This window comes from Parus major, chromosome 2 (assembly GCF_001522545.3).
Source record: "Parus major isolate Abel chromosome 2, Parus_major1.1, whole genome shotgun sequence".
Taxonomy (NCBI): domain Eukaryota; kingdom Metazoa; phylum Chordata; class Aves; order Passeriformes; family Paridae; genus Parus; species Parus major.
Genome location: NC_031769.1, coordinates 124,203,210 through 124,227,639, shown reverse-complemented (window position 1 = coordinate 124,227,639; position 24,430 = coordinate 124,203,210). Strand labels below are relative to the sequence as shown.

Below are 24,430 nucleotides of genomic sequence, written 5' to 3'. Positions count from 1 at the left end.
AACTCACATTTGGATCCTGAGGATGAAGCCCCACTTGAAGTGGATCGTGATGCTCCCTTCATGGAGAAAACCCCTTTGCCTCTACGAGTTGTTGTCACAGCCACACGAGGACGTTTGAGTGGAATCACTGCACGGGGTGGCGGGGGGACACGGCCATGGTAATCAAACAACCTAGAAAAGATTAAGTCAGCTGGACTCCATAAAACTCTCTGTGATTTCATGTCATGGGAGGTCTGTCAACTAAATTTGCATGTTATCTTCAAGAAAATTACCCTTTGAAACCGTAATCACTTTATATCAAGTCAAATTAGATTTCAAGGACCTATGCACATTTACGTGCCTTATTCAGATTTCAGTCACACGCCAGTGCACAGACCAGCTCAGATTTTTTGTGTGTCATTTAAATGAAGGATCTATTATGGGACTCTGCTATTTGCCGTATGGAAAATCTATAACTTGCTTTCCACAGGTCCACATAATTTCATTGTTCACAGCCAACAGTACATTTTGTTGTGACATTTCAGCTCCTTTATTACATGCATGGCTTAAATTCTAGTTTTCTATCTGCTATTCTTAAAGATGTAAAAGTAAAGTACAAAAGTGAACTTTCCTGAAGACAACCATCACCATAAAGAAATATCCTGCAGCTTGTGAAATAAGTCTTTACATATGTTCTCTTTATTGAAGAATGAATTGGTGTAGAAATACTAAAAAAAGCATGCTTAATAAAAAAAAAAAGGAAAAAAAATTTGTTCAAACCAAAACCACTGTAGCAGGCAAATATTCAGACTTTTACCACTACAGTCAATAAAAGATACTCTACAAAAAAATGAACTTTTGTTCCCAAACAAAATAGACTAATCCTAAAAATGCAGTTATTGATAGCAGGTAACTAGCCTGTGTAGAGGGAAATAAAGGCAGTAGAAAAGGTAATCAAAGCTACAGATATATTTAAAACATAAGAGAGATGGGCTCTGGATATGATAGGTCAGGAGAAGAAAGTTCAGAAAATGAAGATTTCCAGTTTATAGTCTGAAGAAGAGGGATAAGAAACATCCTCATAAAATATTCTCAAATTTATTTGAAACTGGCAATTATGGAAATTTATAACCGCATGTTTAATTTTCACAGTTGTGAGTACTGTCACCCAGCTGGGCAAATAGATACACATTTGAAAAGAGACACAAAAGAAACTAATTCACTCACCACAGCACCTAACACTATGCTGAACATGAAGCAGAGCCAAACCTAAAGCTTCTAACCCATTTTCTGGCAAGTACATACCTAGTGCCTAAATGAAACCACACTTCTGTCTCTACTATAGTCCTATAGTTTCTATAGTTACTACATAAAGTGTAACCATCTCCTCCTTTTCCATTGCTGTCTACAAAATGTGACACAGAGGTCCTGTCACACCCACTGACTGAAATCCATCAAATATTCCCACAAATGAACAACTTCTAGCCCTTGTTAACATAACTAAAGAATTGTATGTAAGATGAACACTAAACCATTTTTTATACTTTAAACACAAATATTAGTGTTTATTGTCACATTTTATCACATTAAATGGTCTGCAGGTTGGTCACAAACTTCTTTTTGATGTTATTTGAAAAAAAAAATGTTTCTGAAGTGCTATAAGCTGTCATGCAAAAATTCATAATGTCATTATTATTCCAAAGGTGATTTTCTTTTTAGCTTCCAATAGTTTGTATTTAGATAATATAATGAAATGTGAAACTATGCTTCCTTTTCTTGAAATATATAAAAGAACAGTTATCTAAATGACTGTTATCTATCTATTACTATTTCTGTTTGTGAAATTATGCAAAGTTTTGGGCTTGATATTTTGTTTTATCACATTCTATATATTCCAATAAGATGCTTTCTTTTAAAAAATAATGCTTCCATTCATATTTTTGAAGTATCATGCCTGTTTTTCTTGTGCTTGTAATGTGAGAAATGATAAAGAGAAGTGCTCAGCTCCAAAGCAATTATTTGCCCCAGTAATCACTAATGTGCATAAAACTATGCCTCTTCTTTCAGTCACCCTTCCAAATTTACAGTTCTGATCTTGCCAATCTGTCTTTGTATATATTTTATTTAAAAAATCTATCTATTCCTGACACCCTTTTTTGACAACATCACTGCTTTAGTCAAGAAAGACATATTCTCTCTTCAGGGAGGCTAGAAAGTTAATAATATTAATTGGTTGTAATATTAGAAAACAAGATCTATGATTTGAGATAAAACATAGAAATTCAGAAAGTTCAGAATTTCAAAAAGTCAAAGAATCATGACTATATTTCTTAATTTATATTTCCTATAAATAGTTTGTACATCAAATTTTCAGTGGGATTTTCTTTTCCATGACTACTATATTGAGATTTTCATCTTTCCTTTCCATTCACTTTATCTAAAATAGACTGTTCACTTTGTGTATTTATTTTCAGAAGACCAGCATGTCCAGCCTTATGAGGCCAACCTCATATTCAGGTTTTCTACCATGAAAGTTCTGCTGTCTTAATTCTGGAAGACTTCTAAATTAAAAAATTATACTACTGAATAGATCTGTAGATACATTTCATTGTCAATGGTTTTCCATAACAACACAATTATCAAGAGACACCAAGTTCCACAGAAACAACCCCTGATGTCCAATAAGTTTGTTTTGTTTTTATTTTTTTTTGGGAAAAATATAACCATTATAGTTAATCATTTCTGCTACCCATAACATACAGAATTGAGGAAAAAACTAGACATATAACTTTAATATTCATGTGGCATAGATGAGAAACACCATTCTGTTAAAAAACATACAATTCCACAGATGAAGTTCAGAGCTGTAACATTAGAAAAAAAAAATAAAAGCCTATGGAAATTAACTTTTTACAGAACACATGCAGCTACTACTGCAAAGGCTGGGCTGAGCAGGATTAAACTGGTTTGATAGATTTTACTTCATATGTTTATATCTCACTATTTTTATCTTTGTCCAAAGAGGACTTGATGATTTACATGCAAAACCAAAACTAGTGGCTCAAATTGCACCCACATCAGGAGAAAACAAACATAAAAATATTATTTCTACATTTTTCCTACTGTGTTCCTAAGCAGAAAGATATATAGCACATGCTAACTTAACTTCTGGGTGTAAACTGTTCCCCTGCTTCTGTCTGTTGCTTAACATAAAATAAATATAAGATTAGAACAGGTTGGTGGAGCAATGCTTTGTTCCTCTCTGATTCACTTGTCCTGTGCCAAACCAAGCTGTGTTAATGCAGACACAGCACTGCTGGATAACAAGCTGGTTATCTGTGATCATTCATGCTACTCCTGTGTTGTGGGCATTCTGCTACAACTGAATAAATACATTTTCACAGTGCTGAGAGAGGCTGTGTGTAACTACTCAAGGCAGAATCTCCAGTTGCACAGGCACCCAAATTCTTTTTTGTCCTGTAGCTTGCTCTTTTGCTTCGCTCAAGGTTCTTCTGGACTTCTAAATGTTCTTGGAACATTATTGATGTGATATTGTATCTTTTCATACACAGGAAGAAAAGACAAAGCCAGAAACATCATACTGAAGATTTTCACAGCCACTGTACATCTCAGTGAAAGTAAGTCTAGAAGAACTCTATTAGACTACCATTAAACTGTTCAGCACAGCAAATACCCCAAAAGCTCTTAGAGAAGGATAAAATCAAAAGGTTTACTAAGCATGCATTTGGTGGTGGTAATCTTCTCTGTGAGATATTAAAAATAGTCTTCTGATACACGATAGAAATAGTTCAATGAATAATAGATAAAACCAGAATTGGCCTGTTTAACCAAATAATGGGATTATATTATCAACAAACATTAGAAATTATGTATGATGTACAAAAATATAGAGACACATACCGATTGTAGAAATCATCTCTGTAGTAATCATAATCAAAGACATAACCGCTGTGGAAAAACAGAAAAACAAGAATGAACTGGTTTATAGGAAAATGCACATTGATTAAAGTTTCTGCAGTAATATTGGCTTACTCTCAAATTTTTATCCCTTCTTCAAAGTCCTTCCACTTCTTTTGTACCATGTACAATGTACACTATGTTTGTCAATGCTGTTGTCAGCTATCGCTGTATATTTGGAAATGTGAAGTCTGGGGCACGCTGAACTGTGTAAACAGCTGACAGCACATACAGAAAGGATTTAACACAGTGAGACAGCTCTGTAATTAGAGGATCATTATAGTGTAATTCTCTGAGTGATCAAATGAAGTTAGCATTCCAAAACTGACACCCTCTTCTTTTTTCAGTCTAACATAGCATCATCAGTGCAGGAGGAAGACAGTTAAATACATGAAAGAGTGGGAAATGGGTGAGAAGGTGAGCTAAGACAGTCACTTTGATTTAGAGAAATGTGAAAAAGCTTGGACTTCTTGCTGGTCCTTGAGTCCACCAAATTATTTTCATCAAAAAGAAAGAAAAGTGAAAAGTTAAAAAAATAAGTGCTAAATAAGTGTTACAGGGATGAATTTCTTCTCAGGTTCAGGAGGGAATGCACATATCTGGGAAAAACCAGGCACCATCAAGGGAAACAAACATGCAAAATTGCACAAATCGATGAGAAAACTATTTTTGAACTGTCAGTAACAAAGTCAACCCCAGACTGATCTTCCTGGTTTTGCATTCCATTAGCAACTTTCTACTTTTGTGATGAAGAAATAGCAGAGAAATCTTATACATCTCATACACCCAAAAAACCCCAAAACCAGCAAAACATTGAGCCAATAAATGCTCTGCATGGAAGAGTCACAAGGGTTTATTACTCTGCCTAGTAACACATATTCTAAATTTTTCACTGTCCTGAGAAGGACAATTATGAGTAGTGAGGGTAAGAAGCATGAAGAAAGTATCACAAAAGAAGGAGAAGCTTTAAGTAAGAAAGCTAAAAGGTAGAAAATAGGTAGAAAGGACAAAGCAAAAAAGAAAGTTTTCCCTGAAAATAAGGGGACATTATAAAATGATAGGGTGATATAGGTTGGAAGAGACCTTAAAGACCAGCTACATATTAAATAAGCTTTTCTTTGCAGGGAATGAGTTTGTGGATAATTTCTGCTCTTGAACATTGAGCAAAATGGGATTTTTAGTGCCTAATTTGAAGAATGTGTCAAGGATTCTACCAAATCAGGTCAGGGCACAATTTCCATCTCTGCCACACCTTTTTCAAATGCAAGTGCCCAACTGCAAATAATAGAATAAATTGTACTATCTGCCTGCACAATATTGCAGTTGAAGACCATGAGAGCTGAAGATGGTCGTGGCCCTTTTTGTAATTTATTTGAGAAAAGAAATCCCAAGATCCATTTCATGTGAAACATTTACTAAATTAAACAGTCCTGAGAGACTAGAACCCAGCAGCTGTGTGTGGTAGAAGATGCAAAATATCATCAAATTATTGTAGACTGTGTATAGTGATCACATTTCTGTATCTTAATGCAAAACTAGATTTTTTTTTCCTAAACTATATGACACCTCTAATTTAGTCTTTCACTCCAGTCTGCATGAAACTAAGAAGTAGCAGGTATCAAAACTATTATTTCATTTACAGATATTCACAGCTTCCTAGTGATTTTATTTAGCTGAATGATTAATAGCTTCAGTAAGCCCACACTTAGTATTCAATGTGTGTTTTTTTAAGTAGAAGATAACAGACAATTTGAAGAAAAAATATTAAATTTAAAAGCCCTGTCACATGAAACCCTTCTCCTGGAGTTGACATTTATTCAATTTGCATAAAGACCGGACAAATTCACTTTTTCAAGGTTGAAGAACACGAAATTGGTGAAGACTAGTTCTCTGGCACCTGTTAGAATAAGGCTGAAGGATGACTGTATTTTTCTCTAGTAACTCAGCTCTGGCTCACAGGACAGAATGACTGCTGACCCCTCAGTGGGTATGAAAATTTTAAGTTGAATGATGATGTTTCATCTGTAATAATATGTTGAAGAGATTATAGTGAGAAAACAACCAGTACATGTCTCCATATACAGCCATAATTGTTCCTACTTCTGTCAAGGGACAGACATAAGATTTGGTCAATGCTGCAGTATAACACCAAGCAGAAAATTAGCACAGATAATCACTGGCACTGAGATCAAGGTGACTGCAAGGCTCTTAACCTCTTGAGAGTTATTCCTTAGCAACCCAACAGCCTGTGTAATGGAGGCAGCAGGTAATCACTCATTCAGTGTTGAATACCAAATACTCAGCAGGTCAAAAGCAGAGAAAGGTTTCAACGAGCCTGTGAACTGGTGGAGTCAGCAGTTTCCTAATGGCACTGTAAACAGGCAGATTACTTACCCACAAACATAGGGCATCTCTACAATATTAACAATAGAATTGTGTGCATGATCCTGATATTAATGCAGTAGACAGTAAAAGACACTGCTTTATGTGTGTCTTACAATGAGACAAAGAAAACTCATCAATAAAAAGTGCTTCTACTAAGCAAAAAAACATGGTACTTTTCTTAACTTAGTATCACCAAGACAATCTTGTACAAGTTTCTTGGTTTCACTTAACACTATGCATATCCTTAAAACTATGTATGCTTGAAGAATAAATGATTCCCCCATGGCTATATTTTCAGAGCTATGATACTGTTTGTATTCAAAGTTCCTGTGCATGACAGCAGTTGCACATGTGCCAAGTGGGAAAATAGGGTGTTACACTCCTGCATCTTTGAAATAAACCTATGGATGTTATGATGTTGAACATATATTACTACAAAAGTACAATCTTTTTTCCATTCTCTATGCTATGCCCTCAAAAGATGTTTATAAACTAATGATCACATCCTGTTTTAACTTAGTTCCAATCATTAGTGGTATAACTGATTCTTGTGGAGTTATTTTAACTTTAGTAGAGTTAATGAACAACACAGAAGAAATACCTTTTGTTATTTTCCTGGCAACAAGACTTTTATCTTTCATTTAAAACAGCCTTAGTTAATACCGCTTTTTCTTCCCACAGGTACAAAGATATATTTAAATCATAAATGTTGACAAACCAGGCATAATGTATCTTAATATAATTGACAGTGCTATCACCATTTATACTGTCAGTTGCTTTTCTGATGTGAGGCCTGAATAAAAATATTAAATACAAAAGCAATATTCCTTCAAACAAACTCTTTTTGGGAAGCACATATCAACCTAATGGTTGAAACTAGTATTCCAATCATTTGTGAAATCATTTCTCATGCCATGTGAAAAGAGTGTTAGAAATTGTTCCTGTTGAGCGCAAAAGAGAATCTATCTAAACTGATATGTTAAAAAGGAAGTCAGTGAGGGTAACTAGATGATTTAGAGAAGAGCATTGAGAGATGGAATCTTTACCTGCTAGAAAATCAATCAGATGGAAGTTACTTTCATAAGCGGTTGAAAAGAACGCTGGACATTTCAGGCACTTTTCAGTGGATGGTTACCTACCCTCTCAGACATGAATCAAATTGATAGGCTGAATCCCACCTTTACTTTAAAGAAAGTTCAATTTTAGGTAAGGATGAGAATGCTGATAGAAGTGGAGGGACACTGCTGTTTTGCAGTTCAGGCTGTACATCCTGCAGAGAAGGAGAACATTCTCCAGAGCCTGCTTTTTTTGCTGACAGACTTACTGCCAAAAGACAAATTTTTCAGTGATTCCTTCATTAATATATTAGATGTTCACAGGAAAAAAGAGGGGCTAGAAGAGGAAAAGTAATTGCAAAGAAGTATTTTACATTCATTTCCATAATGAAGTTAGGAGGACAAATACATACAGTTAAAAAGAACAGGTTAACACCAAAATCCCCAATCACTTATCCCAAAATGCCAAACAATTGAACATAACCTACTATTTGGATATTTCAATTAAGGATTAAATTGCATAGTAATTTTGTAACCATAAGTCAATAAAGATTTTTTTTTCCTTTCTAATTCTGCACATTTATTCAATTAATAAAAGCAAGATATATTTTTTCCTGAGTGGGACAAAAATAAGGAGTTAAGTTTCAAATAGTCCTGCATGGAATGAAACACTGTTAATTGTATTTTTTTTTCTTTTCTGCAAAACTGAAAAAATTTTTTGCAATTCTAATCTGGAGAGGTGCATTTTGTCCAAGGAGGACATGTATACATAGAAAAGCTGACATACAGTACTCCATTTTCCATTGAAGTATCTTTCTGCAGGCACTAGGCAGAATTTATTTGCAATATATTAGGCTGTATTTTTTCGGTCTCTAGATATGTTTCTTCTTTACTCTCATCCTCTCTTCCAAGAACTCTCATGCCAGTGAAATGTATTTTGGGAAAACTGTTGAACTTACAACCTGAATTTTAGGCAAAACTTGGACAAATATTCAAAGTTGTGTATACACAGTCAGGTAATTAAAACACTAAGGCATTTTCCTGTATAAGATTAGGCAAAGCTTGTGAAGCAAACAAGAACTAAGACATTGAGGTCAATATTCACCTGGATCATCTGGTTCCAGAGCTGTTTATAGATGCAAGACAGACAGTAGTAATGCAGGCAGAACTAAACCCCAACAATTTTCTGTACAGTTAAGTATTAGAATTCCTCCTGATTAAAACTACTGTGGCTGCAGGCACAGCCTATGCTTAACAACATTATCCTGATGATATTTAGAAACAAAATAGTAGCTTTTTAATATAAAGATATCTGTGTAAACCTACCTAATATCACCTTGGCCTTTCTCCTCCTGTTGCAAAACTGTTTTTCTGTCATCTAAAGTAATGTCCAATTATTTATGTTTCCCATGGGAACATTTTATAGTAAGGCAAAGAAGAAGATTTCCAGTGGCCCAACCATTTTTCAAGGTGTCCTTTAATTGTAGAGTCTGACTGGGGAGTTTGTAATGTCCATATGATATTTTTTCTTCCCTAGTATAAGAGAGATGGGCCCTGCCTCTTAAAAATCTGTTTTAAATTCAATATGTTCAAGGTACTGCTGTCAAACCATACACATGTGATTGATTATCCAATTTGTTAATAATATTGTATACACTGAAAGAGTGTCATTTGACTTGGTTTGACAACTACAGATTGTCTGCAGACTCTCACTGACAGATGTAGGAAGAAGTGATGGGTTTAGTGTTTCCACAGCATTTCACTGAACAGCAGATTAAATGAAAATCATAGTGGTAGCGCTGGAGATGAAAGACTATTTAAGATTAGAAAAAACAGAACTCTGAAACTTTATGTACTTTTCAAGGAAGCTGTCTTAGAGGCACTGAATGAAATACAAAAGCATGGCTCACAAAAAATTAATCAAGTGAAATGTGACAGTTCATGTAAAAGAAGAAAGAAATCTAGAAAATTGTATCACGTGCTTTCCATTTTGCAAGCTGTCAAAAGGCTTAAGTTAAATTTGTGTTCTCATTTACATTAAGTTTACTGATGTAATTTAATTATTTTGTATTGAGTATCTCAGGGTTTAAAGCAGAAAAATGGAGATGTGAAAGAGACAGAACTTTCAGTGTCCTGAGTGCAACTTGTGAAGTCAAATCATACTGATTGGTAATGTATCTGTGTGGTTATCAAAATGTTTTATAAAAGTAGCAGGCTACAGGATGGCAGCTGATTCAACCTTCCATCCTTATTCTTGAGAATAAAGAGAATCACCTGTGGATTCACATGTGGAGAACTCAGAATGTTTGTCCAGTTTTGGATTTAGTTTTTGTTTGTTTTTTAATTTTTTTTATTTATTTGTATACAGGATTAGGGGCAACTGAAAAGAAAAAAACCCAAACCTCTATATTTGCTGGAAATCAGTTTGTACCTTTCAAATTAAACAGCTGAGTTGGCATTAGCAACAGAATCTACTACCATAACAAAGTTAACTGTCAGTTCCTGGTCATGCATGACAGATTCACTCTGTTATTTCTACTTCACATTTAAGGCTTATTCTCCAACTTTTAATTATGCTCTAATATGTTGTGAAGGATTTAATTTTATTGAGAAAAACTGATCCTTAAATGATTTCAGAACCAAAGCTGAAGACTTTAGAAATGAAAGAATTTGAAGAATTAATTAAACTGTTAGCAATAAAACTCTTATCCTACTATTGATAATGCAGAATATGACCTAATTCCCTTTTTTTTTTTTTTTTTTTTTTTGAGCTACATCAGCATTGAAGTTACTATAACCTGTTAAACTTGTGCATGCACAAAGAGCATGTACGGCTAATGTGGAAAAGTTGAACTTTGGCTTGAAGAATGGTGAGGATTATAAGAATCTGGCCTGAGCCAGAGATAAAAAAACAACACTGAACTAATTGGATACCTACACAGTACTTTTGAACTGTAGTTCATAATTAAAACTAAGCAAAACTTTACCCCAAAGTAACTGAAAGCAAACCAGCCAAAATCAAGACCCCTGAAATCAACACCAGTGTGAGCCAAACAGAGACTATTGAATATGATCATAAAACCCCCTGACACAGTACTGCTTCTTTTCAAATTATGGTGTGTAAGGCATTATATACCAAGGTAGTTGGAAAGTGGTTTGTAAAGAAGGTCAAATCTCAGATGGAGCTAAATTTATAGAAAACAATCTATGATCCAATTCATTTTATTAGTTGAAAGCTTGCCTAAAATCAGGACATATTGTGATTTTATTTCAAATTAGGGTTATACCACAGTATGCAAATGCACAGTTGAATGATCCAGTAAAGCAAGATGTGAGTAGTTCCTTGATATCACACAGAAGCTATTAACAGAACAACAATAAAGGCAATAACTCCTAGCCTGAAGCTCTTTATCTTTTTAAAATTTTTTAACAAACATGAAAGGCATCAGAAAGTTCCATTTTGCTCTGCACAAACAATGTTTCTCTCTGATATACCTCTTTCTGCACTGCCTCCTCTCTTGCTCCTGACTTTACTTTTTAGAAAGCCAATGAATACACAGACTGGTGTGGAGCAATAACTTTTGAAGGAAATCCACTGACTGATTGCTATGATTACAGCTGGCTGAACTCCAAAGAAGGAATCTCTTCATCAAGGAGCTGCCAGTTATATTACAACAGAAGGGTGGGAAGCAAACTGCCAAGTAAAAGTTCACATAGCAGCCCTGGCTGTCTTTCATTTGCTCTTTTAAGCATATTTTTCTCTTGTAGCTCAAGTGCAAGTAAGATGTTAGGTTAGATGGATCAAATTTCAGTTTCTGGTGAAAAAGATCAAACTGACTTCAAGCGTATAATCAGCCATCAGATCCACTTGAAATATTTGTTTAAGGCCTAGTGTGCTAAGAACTTAATATTAAGAAGAATTTCAATTGTTATTATTGTAAAAAGCAGTTAGAGAAACACAGGCAGAAGAGCAAGGGGTCGACACAGGCCAACTGATTTGTACAGCATTATAGGGAATTTGAAACTCAAAATACAAAACTTCAGAATTCTATCTTTCAATATATCTATCAAGAGGAAGAAATTGAAATAAAATTTCTTTGTAACTATCTGGAAACTTGTAAGAATAAATAAAGTCTTTCATATTCAACAACCATAAGACGGATGAACAATGTTTCAATTTTCAGATGTGTTTTGAGTTGGGAGCTAGGTCTCATGATATTTCTTCACGTAAGAAGAAATAAGTAAGTATTTAAGTAAGTATTACTGCCACAGTAAGCTTGTTCATACTAAATACTCACAGAAGCCCATATAGAGTACTGTGGCAAGATGCTTTGTTGATACCTCAGAAACAGGAAATAAGAATACTGCTAACATAGACCTTTTCAAATACTATTTTCTATAAGTCATGGGCTGGTCACTGATGTTTGGAAAAGAAAAAAGCAAATTGAATGTAAATTGTTTTGTTCCATGGTGAGGGTACCTGCCCAGCAAATATTGTCCTTCCTCCTCCCTCCATCTTCCACTGTAAGAAAATATCTCCCTTTTTGTTTTTTTAAGTTGTCCTTTTCCCTTGACTTTCTTCTCTGTTATGTTCCCAGATTTCTGTCCTACACTCCCTGAAAATTTAAGCCTCCTGAACTTCCTTCAGAAACATTCTCTTGTGCATAATTTTCCCCCCTCTAGAAAACCTCCTGACTATCTGGTTACATAGCTGAGAGTATAAATATTCAGTGCTGAGGAATTATTCATTACTAAACCAACATATAAATTATAGGGATATGTACTGTTTTTCTAGAATTGCTAGGGAAAGGGAAGTCTTGGAAGACAGAAATAGTTGACAGTAAAAAAAAATTAGAAAGGGAAATAGAATAACCAGAAAAGAAAAAGAGTGATCTCGTGCTCCTGCCTTTCCCAATTATGTAGAATATTGCTACTGATATTATTAAAGCCAGAGAGGGGAAAAAGAATTTTTTAAGATTAATAGCTCTTGAGTTTGTTGCAAATTAAAGTTAATTTAGGAATTGCAGATTAAGAAAATAACATTTTTCTGGCTAAATCATTAGTCTTTTTTTGGCAATACATATATTGCTCTGTGTGTGGGAAAGTGGAAGTAATGTAGAATGAAAAAATCAGGCAAATACAGAAACCATAATCTAATAAAATAATTAGATTTAGATTGCAGATCAGTAAAAAAAGTACATAATCTAGGATCTTTAAACATTGAGTAATATCACAAAACCACTGAAAAATTCAGTCACAGCAATGGACCAACATTATTATTACTGTAGCTTTGTAACTACTTCTTGTGAGAGAGCTTCAAGCAAAAAAAAAAGAAATTCTAACTATAAAATAGCTGTATTCATACCTGTTTCAGAGGCATAAAATAATAGAAAATAGGCAGCTATAGAAAAGCTTAAGCCTTGTGGGTTTTGGAAAACTGGAAGAGAAGTATGTCAGTACTACTACCTGAAATTAAATGGTATAGATTCTGAGTGTCTTCCACAGATATCCATATGTGCTGTCAAATCCCAAATCCCTCCTGTCTCTCTACGACTACTCTGAAAGTCTCACCCAGTAAAGAGCCTTTGCAGAACCCTGACATGTGCCTCCTGCCTCCAGGCTAAACCTCACTCCTAATCAAAGACCTGGCTTTTTTAAGGGATATTCTCTGCAAAAGCAGAGAATCTGTTACTGCTGCCTAAGTCAGAAAGCCCAGGTGGTTTTCTGAGATTACTGCCTGGGTCTAAACAACGAGTTTAAATAATTGTCAAGTGTATTCAGTTCTCCTGTGATTTTCATGAAAACAGCTCCTGAATACCTGGCCTGAATATGAATAAGAGTTACAAGATTATGTTCTGGGTGGTAGTTTTATTTGTGTCATAATAACAGAGCAAATGAATCTAATATCTCTTCTTTTTGTATTTTTCCTCTGCTGAAGGAAAACAAATTTCTTAGCTCTCTCTCTTCAGAACTTGGGTAGGAACAGTAGGAACAGTGTTTGTTCCTTCCAGCAGTGCTACCTGATAACCAGGATGAGGAACAAGAGTGATGGAATTTGTTACAGAAGATGCTCCATGGCTACATTCTATTTTGTACCTTACAGCCTATTGTCCATTAAAAAATCAATAACAAACCAACCCCCCCCCAAAAAACTGACTGTGAATTGAAAAAACCTGTATATTTTGGAAGTGGACTGAGTATTATTCTAAGACACCCTGCAAAGACTAGGCTTTTATTTAAACTATCTCACTTCTGCAGACTGGGTTCCCTCAATCCAATATATGAGAGCAGAATTTCCTATAGATCTGCAAAATGGCCTTGCAGGAAAGAAAACACTACTAAGCAAGTGGAAGAAATATGAATGGCAAATTCAAGTAATTTGATGCAACTTAGAACTAGTCTTCTGGAAGAAAACGAATGAAATTTACTTTCTGTATTTTAGAAGCATTTCCAAGTTCCTCCAAGAATCTGAGCCCACCAAAATGACTCTGTCTCTTGTAGAAGTAAGTATCTGTGTTTGAAAGTTACTGTGATTAAGATATTATTTGGAAAAAGTATGGCTTTTCAGTATCTTCTACTGTCAAATACTTTCTAGAAAGAGGACCATGTGGCTAACACAGACCTCTAGTGTTTTCACTAAAAATGTATAAATGCATTAATTAGTGCTAATTTTACTTGTATCTCTACTCTTTCTTCCATGAAGACAGCTATTCATCATTAAATAAATACATACAATGCATTAATTTTCACTTATGTTTCTCTCTGGGCTTTCCACCTAAAATTATACTGCTTATAGCAAACAATCAATCAAAACAAAAAAAACTATATAAAAAGATTGAAAAATTCAAAGACAAGATTACTTCTCAGCTGATAACCAGATGTATATAATACATGCATTTTCAATGACCATTTCAATGAAGAGCTATTGCCTACTTTTCCAGAAATAATCCCATTCTCTGCAGCTGGCAGTAAATGAACCTTTTTTTCACAAGACTCAAAAAAATCCAGTTGTTCCTCTCTTCCCTTTCCCAGTCTCTTCTGAATTCAACATTACAGGACATATTATGAAATGATATCTGACAGAGAAGAGAAATATTTTTACGTGTTTGACAAAATTATTAGTTGCTATGATGGAATTTTCTGCCTCTGAATGTGTTGAAGTTATATTGACCACATGTTATTATGGAAGTTACATACAATTATAGTTAGAAACCAAAAATAATTAATTCAAAGAATTCAAATAATTATGGCCTCTCTTCACCATATAATACTATTATAGGCTTTAAAAGATGCTGCATTGGCTGTATCCTGAAAAATGAGATTTTAATTTTAAGGCTCAGACCAATGACCAGTTACAAATCTACATGCAGTATTAGCTGAACTTTATCAAGTGCCAAACTCTTGCATCTAGATAGCTATGATAAAACAGCTGCCAACAAATGGCTGGTGATTAATAATTGGATGACCAATCTAATTATCTAGAGAGAATGATAACTGTTTTGTTGAGGTGATACTTATGCATCATTACTTTTAGGAAATTTCAAACAATGGAGAGCTAGTCTGGCTAATTGAAAGATGTTGGTATTTTAAATATATATTGGTTTTAAAACATTAAACATCCTTTGCACAAAGCAGGATGAAATTAATATGACCTGGCGCTTAGTTGCTCTTTTTGCAGTGTCCATTTTGCAGTGTCCATATTTTTTTTATCAAGACTCTTGACTTGTCTTTTTAAGACTGAACCTTTCAAATTTTCCTGCATGAAGTTAATATGATGCATTTTCAGTGGTGGATTTTTACCAAAACTCTTGCCTCTCATATTAAAGTCTTCCAGACACTCTGAACATTTGCATGACTTCTTTTTTATATTGAACCTACATGAACATGAATGGTATATAACATGAAAAGGTATCAAATTCCAGACACCTCTTGGGCTTGCTTATGTTGAATATGAACACTAAGTCCATAAAGTATGGAAATAACATTCTGAAGAAAAGTATCCTGTGCCCTTACAGGCTGTCACCCAGCAGTCTGCACTAACAAATATCTCATCTTTCCCTAAGGATTTTATCTTCACCTCTAAGAGGCAAGGAAGACAACACAAATACCAAACTCAACTTTGTATTTTAGCCCAAAATCATAATATTGCATTCAGATACTCTATCTGAATAGACTGCTCAAGCTGAATATTTGCTCCTGAATGCTACCATTAGAGACTTTAATCAAAGATGTTACTATGGCTTCAGCACCAAATTATGCCCCTGCCTTGTACATGGAGTAAGAGAGAGTGGGTTTTCCCTCTTTGCTATGCACTTTGTGTAGAAAGAATGATAATTGGATTTGTCTTTAACAAGGGAGTACAGGAAGTCTTCTCTCCCTGCATTTGAGACACAAACTCTAACACCAAGAGCTGGGTTCTGCTTCTCTCCGGCTGCTTTCTGGGGGTGGGGAAAAAAAATGCAACATTTTATCAACCAATTTTCCTTTGTGGGATTTCTCATGGGATGATTGCAGCCCTGCCCATACAAGCAGAGCTCAAAAACCTGTGGTGGTCTTGAGGTCTTGGATTGCCACACTTCACGTTCCCTTCCCCTGCCAAAACAATAAGCAATGGAAAAGGACCAAGAAGTTGTATGCTTAGACACAGCAAAATGAAAAAGCTTAATTAGGTCCTGCAAGCAGCATAATGAAAATGTGGAAACAAATCTGTTACAGAAGACAGAAGAATGGGAGGATGGTCTTGCAGGATCAAGCCATCTGTAGGCAGCCAAAAGTAATTTAGATTGGTGTTTTGACCAACTCTGCCTGCAAGAGCCATTAAGGGCACCCATGTGTTTATTTAATTGTGGTTAAGTCAGCACTTCTTCTGCAAACATTATTGTTTTTTAAAAGCCTGGTGGTTGCAGCTGTATGGGCTAAAACTTTAGACACAGATCCTGACACAAGAACTCATTGAGAACTCCCCAGTTTTTGTGAGACTAGGAGGAGCATCTCTTTTACTGAAGAAGTGTGTGTTGGTTTGGGCCCCTCCATAGAACATGGTGGTCTAACCCTCTGATGCCCTCCTTGGGGGTCGAGAAAATACAGAGGTAAAAGGCAAAAGTAGCATACAGGGAATAATGTTAGTAGGTTTTATCTATCTTCATTATTGTGAACTTGCATAAAAGGATTTGAGTACATTACATGCAAACTTCTGAAAGGTTCTGGAAAAAAGATAAGTCTATTTACACAGATTAGAAATCCCAAGAGGAATCACTTTTAGAGACAAAGTGACATACAATAACTTTGTGGACATAGTGTGGATTTATAGAGTAGCCACTAATCTTCTCATATGGAAATAAACCCAAAGTTAAAACACAATACTTCCTCCTAGTATGATAAGCTAAAAATTGCCAGCATGGTTCTTAAGATCATTATCAGAAGCAGGATTTACTATTTTGTGGCAAATATTATAACCACTAACATTGTATTTATATTTGGTTCTTGGATTTTTGTACTTAGAACTTTGATCCTTAACCACAATGGCAAGAAACTTCTTTTTTTAATCTTAAAGTTGATATTTTCAGATAATCACTTCATTATGAGAGTGGAGGCCCCCAAAATGCCAACTCAGTAGGATAAATTACAAATTGGAGTAATGAAAGTTATTAACAGAAGAGACTGAATTTGATAATAAATTTGGACATTGGACATTGGCATGCAAAACAGGAGCAGTGTACCCTCCACACCTCCTCCAAATATTTTCCAGTAATTTTGAGCAGGTAGAAAATAGAAAACAGCAAACAATTAATCCAAAACATACTCAAACAAACCAGAGTTATTTTATGCTATGGAAATCAAGATATATCTCAATCCTGTTTATGCTAATTTGTTGAATTATTTTGATCATAATTTGTACAGTTTCTTACTTGTTAACTTTGCACTTCAGAACTGGAAGTTAACTTCTAGTTCTGCAATTAGTGCAACAGTTTGGAAGTTACTGATAATTATGGTAGAACTAACCCTTAAACAGATGTTTTGTATGGGATCTTTTGTCTGCAGTTTATATTCTTGACAGCACAAAGTATGGTGTGAACAAAGGAGAATGAGAGTGAAGACACATAAAAAAGATACAGTTCTGAAGGAAAACAGGGAGGGAAAATGGTAGGTCACTTTGGAAAGTTTTCAAGGAAGAAGTTGAAAGGAAAATCGTGCATGAAAGGTGAAATTCAAACTCAAGTAAAATGCAGATAATTGCTACTAATACATATTTTAGTCTACATTTTATGAAAGAATAGTACTATTTTAGAATATAAATAACTTAAAAATAATATTTTTAGCATGATAAATTATAATTTTAATATAGCAAACATATGGTTTAAGTGACTGTGACACTATAAAGGCTATAGCTGAAATATGCATATGAGTGAAGGGATTTACATGTAGGCTAAAATATGATTTTTTAAAATTCATATTTTTTATTTTATTTCTGTTACTGAAGTATCACATTTTTTTAAAGGACATTATCAATTTTTTTTCCATGGTTTAGACAAGTGGTATAGATGATATTTAGAATGGTTTCTGTATAAAGTCAGGGAAAATAAATTAATAAACCAGCTACCTTTTAATGCAACATTTAAATCCTTCATCTATTTTAGTGTAAGTTTTCTTTAGTCAATAAAGGCAAAATATAGTTAATTTCTTTTTGAGAAGGAAACTATTCATTACTGCTGATATTAATGACTAAAACTTACATTTCATAAGCTTAAGCATAGTAAATAACCATAATGTTGAAACAGGATGTTTATGTTCAACCTAATCTGATAAATTATATTATACAGTTGTTGAATATATAAATATCCATGAAAATATACATATTCTTACTTACCCAACGGACAGGAAAGGCTCCTTTGATTCAAGTCTGTCAAGTAAATAACAAAAGTTTTAAATATAGATATTTATTGTGTTTAAGAACCATTATACAATGAATTTAAAACAGTCATTCTCAATGTCATGTTTATTTAAGGACAAAATTTAACAATGAGAGTAGGACCTGATTCATTTTAGTAGATGCTTAACTCTGGAAAAAATCCCATTTACTTAATGGAGCTTTGGTCTAGAATTAAAATATTTACAAAACAGCACACCTAGGCCCTTTGAATTTCAGAGATTCACATGATGTGTGGATATTTGCATTAGAGTGAACAAGAAATGTGCTGTATCTGTTTTGGTAGATCCAGAATAATGCACAGTTCTAAACCCAGTGGTTAAAGGCGCTCTCCCACTCCCTGCTGTGGCTGTGAGGAGATGCACCACCTGCACACTGGCAGGAGCCTCTTCTGCTGGTAGTTTCTATCCAGGACAGATGCAAGAATCCTGATCTGTGTTATCAGGCACTGCTCCTGCTCTGGTATCTGCAACTGGCTGCCCTTATTTTGTTAGTCTGTTCTGGATTCAGTGAGTTTACTGATATCAGCTGCTTGGTAGGACCATTAATATGTGATTTTAGGGTCCTTTATAAACATGTTCAAAGAATATTTACAGCTGAGTAATTTTGTGTGGTTACATGACACGCAAAAATGCTCTGTTCTTATTCCCACTGAGCATACTCTGTTAGGCAGAGCAGAAAATAAATGCCCAGGTCATTAATATCTCTTTGTAGCCTTTAATAAAAGTGTTTCTAATGAATCAAAGCATATTATATGTGGAACTGAATATTTAATCTATGAATCTGAAAACAATTTGGTCCCACAATAAAATATTTGAAATATAATTAAACAGTTATCATTAGTTACAAATGAAGGTAAAAGTAAATGTTTTAACAAAAAAGTTTCATGAAAGTCCTCTTTGTAAAAAAAACCTGAGTGCTGTTTCATTTATTCAGCAAAGGGTTTGTGCAAAAAACTCACAAACCAATAGACCAGGTCAGTTATTATCATCATCTAATTTCCAAAATGTATTGAAAATATGTTCCTTTTTTCTGTTGACTTAATGACTATAGCTCACTGTTCTAGTTCTTTCTGGGGTTGAAATCCACATGGAACTAGAAGAATAGAAGAGGAAACACTGATGAGCTTTGCACACACCTGGAAGCACAGCAGAATCCCAAAGCTGCAAGACCTTGTGGTCAGGGCAGTCCCAAGAACATCTGAGCCTGGCATTCCCTGTGCTCAGGCAGTGCTGCCAGAGAGCAATAGAATGGCAGGGCTCTCATGGGGGGTTTCACCCTTCTCCTGCAGGTCCAGTGCACTGGTGTCATGTTTTTCTTTCCTCTTTTTCTGCTTAATGAAATTAATCAGTCAGGGGAAACACTCAGTATTTGGCTGAAGAGATTAACTATATGTAAGATGACCAAAGAATGAAATCCCTAGAACAAACTTACATACTTCATAATACAGAAATTTTGTAATCAAGAGAGACCTAGCACTATCCTGATGGAGGACATTCTGATGTATTTTACTTGAAAACAAAGAGTTTGTGGTAGAATGAATGCCCTGTGGACAAAATACTGCGATTAAAAATCTATTTGAAGTCCATTCTCAAGCTGGATTCAATTTAATTTAAATAGTGCTGCCCTAGGTTTGACCTCTCTCTGTATCTGACTAAATGGTTTTAGATAATTTGCTGCATTACTTTTAATTAGTTCAAGTGTTCCTCACAGTAAAGGAATACAATTATCTGTTGGCCTCTTATTTGGTAATTCAGTATATGGCAAATTAATATAAAGATTTAGAACTGCAACACAATATGAAATAACATCCTATATCATCTTTACTGGTGACATTTGTCAATACAAAATGTTTTTACTTTTCAACCTAATGTACACTGAATTTTTCAGAGTTTTGTGGAATTCTTGAAAAATTAAATATGATATTGCAAAAAGATTAATCCTGATAAGTTTAGAGAAGTGCAGTCATACACCTTCAGGAAAAATCTTAAAGCAGAAACTGTCTTCTTTGCAAAAATACATTTTTGTGTCCAGGAAATACTAAGCTAGACAGTGAAGGGAATCATGTTTTAGTTATGAAGGAATGGTGGTGAAGTAGGAGAGATAGAGATTTTTTCTTTCTTTCCTGAAATGGTTTTCCCATCAGAAAAGGTTGGTTTGTCAACATGCCAAGGCAATATATCAGTTTGAATAGGAAGGAGGAAGGGTAATCAGTAGCATGACTGGGACATGGTAGACTGAAGTGGTATTTTGCTTTGATTCTTGGTTAAGATTTTCTGAGCTAAGGTTTTCCTTATCTACATATAATAAGTTTTGCAGGAGGAAAAAGTTGCTCAATTAAAACCAGTCACTAAATGGAACAGATCATTTGCAATAGGGAATTGATTACTACCCATTGATATGTTACTGCCACAATGTGTTTAAAATAAGGACCCTACAGATTTCCCATTTCATGTTATTCCCCTTGCGACCTGTCTTGGAGAGATATTTTACAAGGTTTGACTAACCCAATTGTGCATTTTATTATTTTTTTTGCTGCTAAGGTTTCTTATATAAATGGCAATTGACTAAATTCCATCTTTGACATGGACTGAACGTCCAAATTTTCAAGGTTTGCAACATGCAACATGCAAACGTGTGGGGAAATGTGACTAGACTAAGGGTACGTGAATTCGTCTTTGACTTGTAAATAAATCATGGAATGACACCAAGATCCCAAAGCAAATTCTACTTTTCTTGCATAATTGCCCGATTAAGATTACAGGCAAGACTTTTTCTGCATTTGAGACCTGACCCAAGATACATAAATCTATATAATTACCTGTTAAAGAATCCTCTCCTCTCCTTCCCAAAACTGTGTACAGGAAAAGTGAATAACATTTCTAACATCAGTGCAGTACACAAGCAAAGGATTTTAGCCAAGGATTCTCCAAGGTAATTAATTATGAATCAATATATTCTTCCTCATGGTGGTAACATAATTTAATCTTTAAGGATTTAGTAGGAAAACACACAGAATTTAAATGAATTTGTTACGATTCTTATTCTGACTTGTTGAAAAAACAAAACCATGTGCCCTGAATCAAAGAAAGGGGTTAAGAACAAACATTTTTTTCAGAGTCATTTTAGGTTTCAAACCTTATATCAGAATTCCTAAGGAGGATTAACTCAGTGTGTTGCTGACATCACACATTTTCTGTTTGACATCTAAAATGCATGAATGGAGTTTTCAAGTCTATTGGAAACATTTTTATTCATGCCAGATAAGAAAGTCAGGGCAACTGAAAAACATTTTGGACTTCAGTATAATGTTAATGCATATTTAGACTGACTGATGTGGCTGACTTATTTACCTCTCAAGTATGTCTTTTTTTGCACTGTGCAGCTTTAGGAACCAAAGAATTAGCAGGACCAAAGATTTAGCAGAAATATGCATAGTGAAAGAATATTCAGATTTATGGCCCACCCTGTTTATTTTATTTTTATTAAATTTATTTGTTTTCATTAAATTTTAAAACTACAAAAACAACTCAAGGGACCTTTCAAAAGAAACATTTCCATTCACAGTAATCAAACATGGATGCATTTCTCTCTGAATTTTGAATTTGTGGTTTGAAGTGATGGAAAACTGTTGTTCTTCAGAACTTTGTAAGCAGTGTTATAGACTGTCATCTAATTTCTTTTTAAAGCACGTGCACTATAATTTTTGCAACCCCCCCTGGTACTTTCATTCAATGCAAGCGCGCCTAATGCAAACATGTCTGAATTTACAGAAGAAATATAATTTCATATAACTTACACTATCTATTGAGTCTGAAAGAACAATTGCTGGTGTACACTAGGTAATCCTTCCTTTCTAGTTTCTGTGACTTAATTTCAATCCAAGATCATTTTCCTGGACACTGTCAGCACCTACTGTCAAATAGAATAGGGTAAGAAGCTCATTTTGTCTTCTGAAGCTTTCATAAAGATCTTTATAAATATTGACAAGTTTTATCAAGAAACTCTGTCATATTCTGGAGCAAATAAATGGTAGAATGACTGTATAAATGATCTAATCTATCAGAAGTGTTTCAGAAGCAGAGGGAATGCAAGAATAATTTACAAGTATATGTCAACTTTTACAACTGTCTCTAACCAATTTAATAACTTCCACTCACATCTGGTGGTTGACATTGCAATTGATAACTCTGATTAGAAAAACAACAACAACCAGCTGCTGTTTTCATGAATATTGCATAATGTCAAATACTATGTATTCGTTTTCACAGTGCCTCAAGAAGTTGTCTTCCACAGACCTAAGTGCTTTTGTTATTTATTGAAACATAAAGATTCTAGCACAAAATATCATCACTCAAGCCATGGGTGGGAACTAACATACTACAAGCTCAAAGAGTCATTTCTCAGTACAAACTTAGTCTTTTGATGTGATAACTGACTTGGTGGATAAATGATAAGACAGATGACAGGTGAGACTTAGTCTCATTTTTAAAGCTCTTGATATTTTCTGATATGAGAGTCTCATATCAAGCTGAGAAAATAAAATCTAACCCCTGCATGACCATGAACAAAGAATTAGGCCAATGGGAAAGACAGCCACCTTAAATAACATGAACACTCAGTGTTATGCTCTATTTAACTTTGGTTTGCATAAAATATTTTAACAAAAATGTTGCTGCATGTAAGATAGGTACCAAAAAGCTGCTTTTTAATCATTCAGTGAAGAGAGTTAAAATATATATATTTTTTTTTTTTAATTGAAGAATTAGTCTGAATTCAGTGTAACGAAATTTAAAAAAAAGATCAGAGTGAGAATTTGAGAACAAGACCTATATTTTACATATATGAAATGTAGTACTGGCTGGATAGTGCAAAAAAACTTTTCAAAAGAGGAAGAACTGAGTAACAGGAGACTGCTAGTTATGGGGACATATGAGAACATTTTTCTTCAGAGCTGTTTGAGAAGTGTCCTTTAATCAGAATATTCTTCTTCTCTTCTAGTCTCAGATCATTGTTAATCAAAGTTCACAACTGAAATATTCAAGTGCACTAAAACTAAGTTTTACTAATTACTGAAGAATTTATTCAATAAGAAAGCTACTAAACTAGTAAGCACTCTAGAGATAAACAGATTATCAAACAAGATTATCCCTTTGGCCACCAGACTCTCTCTGTGCAGATCTATACATAATCCTTAATACATGTATAATACATATTTAGTCTCTTATGAAAGTATCACAACACATTACACATTCTGACTGACTAAAAAAGATAAGTTTTTCTAATATTTTTTTACTTTTGCCTAGTTTAATTATTTAAGATTGAGAATAACTTAGATCACTTCTTGAAGCATCAGCTTTTCCCCAAGTCCATGAAGAAGAAGCTGTACCCAGAAGAAGTTAACTCCCCAAGACATCTGTAAGTGATATGGGTCTCACACATCTTAATTTCTTGTCACAGAGAAAATTATAGTTAGTCTCCATGAGAAAGCTTGATTTCCTGTGTAGGAATGCTTCTGCTCTCCCTTGGGTTTAGCTTGCATTCATGCACTTACTCTGCATTAAATATGCTGCAAGATGGAGGTGCCTTTAATCTTTTCAGTGTTTTGAAGTGAAAGAAATTGAATATTTGGAATATGCATATGAACATATTTCATATGTGTATGGAATATGTATATATATATACATATTACATGATTTTTAAGCATTTTATATGTCTGGACAACAGAAAATAAGTGCAAGGTTTTCTTAATTAATTAAATTAATTTAAAATCTATTTTATTCTATTTTTTAAAAAACTCTGCAAAAAATACTGACTATTGATACAGTGCATTTTATTCAACCAGTTCTACTTAGCTCTTACTTATTACCATGACAGGGTAGTGCCATAGCAGTATCTGCTGGAAAAGATTTTGAGGGAATACTTAGCACAGGGTGCTGTCAACAATATCTGATGTTAACCTGTACTCATGTGTAGCATTATGTATCAGATATATCAGATGTACATAGTATGTGACCAAATTTAGTTATTTTCCTAGCAAAATCTGTTTCTTACATAATTTATAAACATTTTGGACATAAGTACAAATTTCAGGGGCCTCTAGGAT

At 34.4% G+C, this 24,430-nt stretch overlaps 1 protein-coding gene across 5 annotated transcripts in view; it reads right to left on the bottom strand.

Annotated features, from left to right (window-relative positions):
* The window catches only part of RALYL (RALY RNA binding protein like), a 357,282-nt gene that overhangs the window by 33,778 nt on the left and 299,074 nt on the right, over positions 1-24,430 (bottom strand). For all 5 annotated transcript variants that reach the window (XM_015619704.2, XM_033512315.1, XM_015619702.2 and 2 more), the window contains 3 exons: positions 18,265-18,297; positions 3,901-3,948; positions 8-171 (listed from right to left, as the gene is read on the bottom strand). In XM_015619704.2, coding sequence (XP_015475190.1) covers positions 8-171; positions 3,901-3,948; positions 18,265-18,297 — 245 coding nt within the window. The remainder of the gene's footprint in view (positions 1-7; positions 172-3,900; positions 3,949-18,264; positions 18,298-24,430) is intronic.